Here is a 9,264-nt window from a genome sequence, read left to right as displayed (position 1 = left end):
TCCAGGGTCTGGGGCAAGTTCCATAAGCCAGTTTGACCCAAATCAGTTAAGCCTAATACTACATTGAACCAGATTTATCTTAAGCCAGTTTCAGCCATTTTAAAACTGGTTTACATGCACTGAATTTATGTTCTGTTACAGGTTTAAACCAGTTTCTGATCACTTAAACTCGTTTATGTGTAATGTCTCTTCCTAGCCTAACTGAACAGTTTCATGTTCTGTTCTTGAATGCAGTAAGAAACAGTGTGGTAGGCAGGCAGGATGGACCATTAGAGAGTGTAAGCTTCTGTAGGCTGCAGCCTGTTTTTTGTCAGATACTGGTGTATTCTTAAAGTTAGTAAAAATACTGTTTGTGTTTGTTGCTGCTTCTAGCCTCAATTTTGGATCATCTCTCTCAGTGAAATTCTCTTCTGCTGAATGTCTTGCTTTAGAATAGTGGAAGCCAACCTCTTTGCAGGCTTGCCACAAATAAGCCTCACACTCTTCCCCCAAGTGCCCCTCTGATCCCTGTCCCCTGCCCTATCTGCTGCTCTTTCTGTTCCCTATCTGATCTGCTGCTCTTCTTTCTGTTGCTAGCTCAATGCTCCCTGCCTTATCTGTCATTGTGCTCCCTGCTTCTTCCCTGTTATGCTGTTGGCACACCCACAGGCTGCTTGTGCTACTCTTGGCACTAATGCCACAGGTTGGCTACCCCTGCTTTGGAATATCATGCAAGCCAAGTGCAGCTGGCAAAAACAAAACAAAAAAACCCAAAACCTTGTTCGGCAATCAGTAGGTGTTGCTCTTGACCACTTATACTAACTCCCTTCACAGAGATCAGGATAACTTCACAATACTCTGAATAGCATTTAAGAGCCCAACAAAACATTTAACTGAAAAAGAACAGCCAGCTTCCTTTTAACTGCTACATTTAAGACAGCTCCATGGATTTTTATATACACACTAGGGAACAGGGGATTTTGGGTCATGTTGCTTGTCATTCATGATTTGCAGTAATCACAACCTTATACCCCATGGACATTGTATGTTTTTGTTAGCATTTTTCAGAATTTTTTGTTTCTTTATTGTTGTAGAGATTTGTTTTTAAAACAGGATTTACATCAATGCAGATGAATTACTCTAATAAATTTCTTCATGGGGTAAGATTATGGAGTTAAATTCTAAGTTCCTAAAAGGAAAGGTTAACGCAACCTTATCAGAAGCAGCATAGAAACATTTCATAACTGAAAAAGAAAACAGTATTTTACTGCCAAGTACAGTATGCAGTTTCTTGTTACCCAGTACTTTGCAGTTCTGTTACGTCTTTCAGCCAGGGATCTTAGGGACTTTTAATTAAAGCAGCTGTGAAGAGTTTCATTTTTGTCAAGTGGTTAGTGATTTTTTTTTGGCTGGAGTTTTGAGGCTTATTTTCCCCTTCCTCCCTGTCACTTAGAGAGAGGGAGTAGTAGCCTAGGCTAGGGGTTGGTAACCTACAACAGCAAGTTGGATTTAACCCGCAAAGCTATTTAATCTAGCCCGTGGATGTGCCGCTTCATTGGTGTTTGGCAGCAGTCATTCTCCCCATGCTGCCATGTGGGGGAAGGAGGGAGGCAGGGAGTGGCGGTGGCTGGGTCCAGTGGCAGGCCTGCCTGCCTGCTTCTGACCTAAGCTGGTCATTCCAACTTGCAACCTTAAGTTTACTGACTGCTGCCCTAAAGCTGTTCTTGTTTGGGTATCAGAAATCATTTCTGGTCCCTTTTGATAAACTGTGTGATAGTTGTTTATTTCTGAACTCGGTTTGATTAGTGTGAATGCTGGCTGAAGTCAGGACTTAAGATGACAGCTTCCAAAGTTGAAACAGTTCTTTGAATTAATAGGAGGAAAGGGTTTTTTAAGATAAACATTTCAACAGGAAAAATTCTATATCCTTATATATTTAAAAATTAGCCTTGAGCTTTTTTTGCCAGCATACCATGCGTTGTGAAGCTTCATGCAAGAATAAAAGAGGTAATAGCAAAAGTATCACCTGGAAGGAAGGATAATAGAAAACACACTTGTCTCCAAGTCTTCAGTGTCATTGTCACAAGCAGTGCCAGGGCCATCATATTCTGTTGCTTCCACTGTGTATGTGAAAAGATAGGAAGTTGAGAGGGAGGAAAGTGTTATTTAGCTTCCAACAGCAAATTTCAGGTTAACTGAAGCTGTTACAATCAGCTAAGGAACATCCAGTTTTGAAAGCTCTCCTCTTCGTCCACTCAGATGCTTGGAGAAAGCATTTTGTGAATGTGCCGTTTTTCTGTTTTTTGCATCTCGCCCACACCCTTAAACCCAGGAAATGGTAGAAATCACTAACAAGGATGTGTGCAAAAAGGATACAAGCTATTAATTGAGATGTTAGAACACTTTTGCTTGATTACTGTAAATAATTAATCTCCTTTGCTCACTTATCAGAGGATAGTCTTCTCGAGTGTCTTTTTGATGTTATGTAAGAATTCCCTAATGTGATTAGCTTATAACATTTTGGTCTTTCTGTAATGACTTCTTAATTCACACAAAGAAGAAAATCCCTTTTACATCTGGATTTACTGACTTGTTAACATGATCTTTGCACAGTTATTAATTGTATCAAAGAATCAGTATGTGAAATACTTTTCCTTTTTAGACTTAAAGCTATTGAGAGACTCTAGTTTGCCAGCACAGGCAGTTTCCCCTAGCACAAGAGTTTCGAACTGACCCTGGACTGGATTGAGACTTCAGGGACTTCTCCTGAGCCATCCAGGCCCAGGAACCCCAAATTCTGTGGCAGGCCCTGCTCCTAATCCTGCCTCCCAACTTCCTGTAGCCTACTGGTATCCTGGAGGGCTGGATAGAACTGTTCTGTAGGTCATGTTTGACACCCCTGCCATAAAGTAAGAACTGTTATCAGTTTTACTTTATCGCAGAGCTTATTTTCAGGAAAGTGCAAGTTTTATGAAGCATTTCAAAATAGGTTTAATGTATCTGATTTTTCTGACAATAACAATAACTACCTGTGTTATAATGGTAATGTATAACATTCTCAAAAAAACCCAGCGCTGTTGCTAGGATGAAAATATAAAGGCTTATCTCAAAAAAATGTTTTCATTGTTTTAAATCATCTTAATTGCATTCATCTGGCTAAACTAGTGACCTGAAGCTTCTGGCCAGTAGCAACTAGATTTAGTTTAATTTCAGATTCTTGAATCTGTAATTGACTACTTAATGAAAAGGTGCATCATGTTCAGGTACCCCCATTCTGTTCTCCTGCTGTTAGTGTTCAGTGAATTGATGCTAAATGCAAAAACAGTCCATAAATAAAATGGATTTGTGTAAATAATTGTGATAAGAAGAGGTTCTGCTTTCAATGCTTTTGGCCACAAAAAAAAGGAAAAATGCCCAAGGGGTTGAATTGTTGTACATAAAAAATTAGTTGGTGCATTTCTCCCTGCTCTTCCTTTTGTATCTGAGGTATTTCTAGAATATTTTTATGTCCCTTGCCTGTCTGGTTTTGTCCCTATGTGCTCATTCTGCACTCAAACCTCCATTCTTAATAATGCAGCCATGTTTCTTTTTGTGAGATGATACTTTTTTTAAAACTTCAACTCACTGTTGAGTCCATGATTTAGCCAAGCAGGTCTCTTGGTGCACTGCTGCTCTCTTCTTCCTTTAATACTGGCATGTGCTTACACACACCTTGCTGAACCAGGTCCTAACTGGTCATACCTATTCCCATTAATGTTTTTTATTTACTTTTAAAAAGAGCTGAATTAGGTCCCTATATTATCTTTTATCTTCATCACATGTAAACAACAGTGGTGTGTGACAAATGAGCAATTCGGATTTTAACACATGAATCTCTGAAAAAAGTCCTAATCCAGTTAAAGTTGCATTTTCATGTGTGTGTTTGTTGGACTGGCTAAAAGAGTTAATTTATTAACACAGTTATCTTCTGTTTACATAGCATTAAAACTTCCTTTTGGCAAGACAACAGTGATGCATTTGGTGGCTAGAGAGACGTTGCCAGAGCCAAACTCTCAAGGTAGGCTATACAGCATGTGTGTGTGACATTTTCAGCTACATGTGAGCCTGTTAAATATGTCATGTTTTGTTTTTGCATAGCTTGAAGGAAGAAATATCTTCATTATTTATTAATAGTCCTTGTCAAGAAAGAAACCAAATGTTTTTGAACAAGCTAAGATCAAAGGCTTGTTTCCAAACTCTTTATGAATAAAATTTTTGTTTTTCTCCAGAGCTTAAAATGTACAGATTCTAGCAGTACTTTCAGTTTGCTATTGTGATAAAATCTTGTCTCATTCATAAACAAAAGGAGTAAAAATTTGTGCACGTGGAAAATCTTGAAAATGACCTTCAAGTAAATCTCTTCATTGTTCCACAGGTCAGAGGAACCGTGAAAAAACTGGAGAGAGCAATTGCTGCGTGATCCTGTAAAACCTGTTTGCTTTATTTGCTAAGTGTGATGTAATATAGTCTTTGTCTTTCATGCTGCTGGAATAGAAGAGGCCCAACTTTGCTTCAGACACCTTTTAGGAAGATCCTGTCTGTAAATCCATGGAACTGAAATATTACATATGAACACTGTCCTCTAGTCCCTGTGGGGTTTTTTGGGGATTTTTTGGGTTTTTTTAAGAAGAGCTGTGATCATTTTCATTATGATTTTTTAATTTCTACTGTTTTTGTTTGAATAATCTTAATACATCAGTTATTAGTCAGTCTCCGGAAAAGGTAATGTGTTCTTTTCCACAACAGGAATTGTTTTTCTGCCACACAAATCTTCATTAACCAGAACTAACCAATCAAGCTTTCTAGATGCAATTTGCACTAAAAATGGTTGACAATATATTTCACCTCAGCAATCTCGAACAATATCTGAGACACCTAGAAATAATTTACAGTATGTGTTACAGCACTGGAAAGTGGTATCCGTAATTTTAAAAAGCTCATTAATGGCCAAATCAAAGGAAAAACTGTTTAAGTCAATTCTACATAAGTCAACCTTTATGGCCAAACTGGCACAAAATACTAACTAAACCCAGTTTAACTATATATATTTTCACTGCAACAAACAAAAAAACTATGTGCCTGGAATTTAAAAGCACTCTGTAGAGGGCTGTTGAAACTAATTTTTTTTTCATTATGTGCACTCTTATCTTGTGCGTTAGTTGAGTACTTGTTCATACAGCACAAACAAATGCAGAGAGTGCATTTCCTAGCCTTAATATGGGAGGGGTAATTTCCTGTAGTTCATAGGCTTTTATTATTGTGCATAAATATTAGAAGACCTCATTTGCTAATCAATTTTATGTATTCGAATATCAGCAGTTGACGTTTTTCAGTCATTCTTACTCATCTGTACTTTAGTGTTCAGTGTCATGCTTACTTAGTAGAGACTTCAAAAGAATTATTAAAATTTAAAAAACAACAAAAAAAGAAACCTCTGCCATAGTACTAGTTTTGTTTCTTTATGTAATCTGCATTTGGTATTAGTGCTTGCAATTGTATTAAAATCAGAAGCTGATTTTTAAAGGCATACATAATTAAAAAGGATGCCATTCTTTTATTTCATATCAATAATTTAAAGGTTGATATGCTAAAGAAATTTGCACAGCACTAAAGCATGAGCTAGTTTAATCTAAACCTGTAAAAAAAATAAATAAAAAAACCAAAAAAAATAAAAGATTTTATATTTTTTCACTGGGGAGGAATTAAAAACTTCCTGGCTGAAATTACAAATATGTGTAGAATATATTTAATAAAAATCTTTAAAAAATACATAAGTATAGGACTTAAATATAGATTGGCGTGTAGTATAATAGAACAATATTCCATATAAATAGCTTTAGCCTTCAAAAAACGAGTCACAGGTTGACATTGTGTTCTGTACTCAATAAGTGTCCACAGCCCTTACGGATGTTCTGTGTAATCGTTTTTTCGAATGATCAGCATCATTCAAATGTAATCAGGTTATTTTATCCATTGTTATCGCTTTGACAAAATGCTTTATATGCAGTAGGTCTACAAAATACTGTTCATACTGATCAGAATTAAATTTGTATAGAGCAGAGTTTTAAAACAAACTGTAAATAGCACTAAACATTTTCTTTCTGCAACCTGTACTGATAGATTCTTCTGTAAACTAAATAAAAGAATATTGTAGTGCATTCCAGTGGTCATTTAAGAGTTACGCCTTGGTCTATAATGTGTGTCTTTTGAAACCAGGAAAGCAAGTAAACTGTCAAACCTACTTCCTCTCTCTACCTTGAGAACTACTTGTTTGGGAGTGTTTACTTACTTTGTTTTGTGTTCAGTCACTTTTTCAGGTTCAGACTAGAGTTTGGGGGGGGCGTTTCTGGGTAAACAATATTCTAAAAGGTTCAAGTTTTCTGAAGTTAATCAAGTAAACAGACACTTGGTGTTTTAAGAATTCTGGGAGAACAGCAGCAATATGTAATCACATTTGGAGGCTGGGAATTCAAAGAGGCACTGAGGTATATTCAACTTAAGCATTGCAGTGGCAAAAAATTGGGCTTCTGTCACCACCAGAATGATTCAAGGTTCCAGTGTGTCTAGGCTCCCTGACAAGTTGGGAAAATTTATGTGCTTCCAAAAAGTGAATCACTGAGTAAAGAGTAAGACCCCACAGAAAAGGGGATGAGCAAAAACCATTATGCTGAGCAGGGTGCTGCCTCGAGAGCCAGTAGGAAATGGTCAGCGTGGAGATGTCTCACAGTCCTGCTCTCTGGACCTGACTGAGGGCTGCACAATTAGGCATCTCTTCCCACTCAGGATCCAGAGCCAGGACCATCGTCTGTGGGTAAGCCTCCAGGTGACAAGGGCTCACTGTTTTTAAGATGCTGGGGGAAGTGGCAATTGCCAGCGCTCATCTTATGTTTAATAGCTTAGTGGTTAAAGAACTTGACCAGGAAGTGGGAGATCAAGAGTTCTAGGTCCTCCTCAGCTCAATGTGGGCTTCTCTAACCTCTGGGCTATTGAGTGGTTTGGTCTGAGGCACATGATCCCCTTCCTGTTGAAACTGGGCTGTTGTGCACAAAGGCATGCAGGAATCATAGGGCCAGCAGGAAAGCAAGTAAGAGGTGCCCAGCATTCTAGCAATGTGATTGGTGCAGTTATCTTTGGGGGCAGAGGCATAGGCGGTGGAAGGATGGGGTTTAGCCCCTGCAAACACAGGGCAGCAGGTAGGGCTGCAGGGAAGCCTGAGTGCAGGCTCTGGGTGACTGTGGGCGGTGAGCAGAAACTCAGACACTCGCAGCCCAATGTTACTGCCCAGCATGGCAGGCAAGTTTCAGCCTGTGAAAGTTGTGGGGAGTAGATCACGGCCCCCAGAATGAGGGAGGGGCTGGGGTGAACGGGTCTCCAAGGCAGGTTGTAGGACTATCAGAGCCCTGAGTGTTTCATCCAAAGGTGAGGGGGGGGCACCTGCTGCTGCATGCAACCTGGAGGAGGCATGAGAGGGCACATGTCACCCAGATTTGTGTGGGGGTTGGAGTCAGGCTTCCACTGCAGTGGGGTGCAGAGCCCCAGTCTGCCTTTGCTGCTGCTGCGGGAGTTGCACAACACCATATGCCTGCCACCATCGGGCAGGCAGACAGGGGGTGCGGCATGGCCCAGGGATGGCAGGCACATGGCGTTGCACAGCTCTCATGGCAGCGGGGCGCAGAGTCCAATGCACAGTGGCAGCCTGCCTGCATCCCGCATACAAATCTTAGGGGGGGGGCATGTACCCCCCCATCCCCCCATACCTCTCCCAGGGTGTACACAGTGGCGGGAGTACCTCGGCGCCCCTGCACAAACCTCCCAGGACTTTGATCATTAGCCCCTGCTCCAGGGCCCATTTACCCTTGGTCTGCCTCTCCCTCCCTCACTATGGGGGCCTCAATCTGCCCCCCACCCCTTCCTTCTCCCTCTGCCCCTTCCCTTCCACAGACTTACCTCTGCATGCCACCCCTCCCCCTAATATTTCCTCCCTCCATCTATGGGTTCTGGTTCCTGCTCCTAGAATTGTAAAATCTATTAAGAAAAACATTTAACAATCGTTAGATATAAAATAGAAATACTCCTGAGAGCAGAAACTTGGAACTCACCATTCAGCTCTGCCTTGGTCACTGGTTAGGGCACTCTTTAGGATGGTGGAGATGCAAGTTGAATCCCTGTGGCTGAAGTCTTAGAGCAGGAGTGGGCAAAATGCAGCCTGTGGGTCAGATGCAGTCTGCCCAGACGTTCTCTCCGACCTGTGGGGCTCCTAAAACATTTAGAAAATTAATATTTATGTGCCCCTGGCTGCCTGTCATGCAGCACTCGATGGCTTGCCAAAACTCAGCGGCCCTCTGCCCAAAGTAATTGCCCGTGCCTGGCTTAGAGCCTTGGTCTTGCACTTCTTGATTCAGTGTTTGTTGCCACTGGTCTGTTGTTTAAAAGGTGAGCACCATTTCTTTCATCTCCCTCTCATGATGTTTCATAAAAGTGCCCATCGTTGCTGTGCTTTGTACTGAATGTAGTACTATTAACATGCTTAGGTCTGCTCTGACCATACAAGTTCCCCTGTAGTTAGGCAGAGTTTAGATACTGCTTGACTTTGCATCTGGATTGAGATGGAGAATAGTCAGGAACTAGGCAAAGATCAGGCTGCCAAGTTTAGAGCCCTACTGTGTATGCACAGAAGCTAACATTTACGCACCTAAAGGAACTTGATGTGTCTACATTTGGACTGCACTGGTCACATCTACATAAGACGTTTACTGTGAAGCTGACTAATTAGCTCTACAGTAAAATATTACCATCTACAAGTGTACTGCTATTAAAAGAGTAAATTAATTAACTCTACTGTAAGACAGTACTGCCAGACACAAGTACTATCCTACAGCAGAGTTACTTACTCTGCTGCAATGCATGTGTAGATGATGGGGTTGGCTGGGGCATGAAGGTTCTTCATTGTGCCTGCCAGCTAGCCCCACCCTAAAGCACCTTTGTGCCACAAGCCAGCTCCTCCACAGCATGTTGATCTGGGTCAGAGCAGCCCTAGACTGTCAGATTGACCCCCAGGATCCCCTGCCAGCAGGGACTGCTCTGACCTGGCTCAATGTGCTGCAGTCCCAGGCGTATGTGCAAATACAGTGCCTGGGAGCAATAAACTCTGGCACAAGCTGCACCAGAGTTTATTCAGCCACATTAATTGCACATGTAGACACCCACTCGGTGGGGGAGGGTTGGGGGGAAGGTGTTGTTTGGGGG

General features: G+C 41.2%; 1 protein-coding gene and 1 long non-coding RNA gene across 2 annotated transcripts in view; both read left to right on the top strand.

Moving 5' to 3' along the window:
* UBL3 (ubiquitin like 3) overlaps window positions 1-6,176 on the top strand; it is a 106,007-nt gene extending 99,831 nt beyond the window's left edge. Inside the window, exons 4-5 of the mRNA XM_019524903.1 lie at window positions 3,959-4,036; window positions 4,394-6,176. Of these exons, the coding sequence (XP_019380448.1) occupies window positions 3,959-4,036; window positions 4,394-4,446 (131 nt within the window). The 3' untranslated portion in view covers window positions 4,447-6,176. The remainder of the gene's footprint in view (window positions 1-3,958; window positions 4,037-4,393) is intronic.
* On the top strand, window positions 553-3,585 carry LOC109302940. Its single transcript, XR_002098969.1, has 2 exons — window positions 553-1,517; window positions 1,623-3,585. It is a non-coding gene; the product is annotated as an uncharacterized LOC109302940 (long non-coding RNA).
* Window positions 6,177-9,264: the final 3,088 nt, after the last annotated feature.

The sequence above is a fragment of the Gavialis gangeticus genome, unplaced genomic scaffold, assembly GCF_001723915.1.
Source record: "Gavialis gangeticus isolate Ggan-Ray unplaced genomic scaffold, GavGan_comp1, whole genome shotgun sequence".
NCBI classification, from domain to species: Eukaryota; Metazoa; Chordata; order Crocodylia; family Gavialidae; genus Gavialis; species Gavialis gangeticus.
This window is presented reverse-complemented; position numbering and strand designations above follow the sequence as displayed.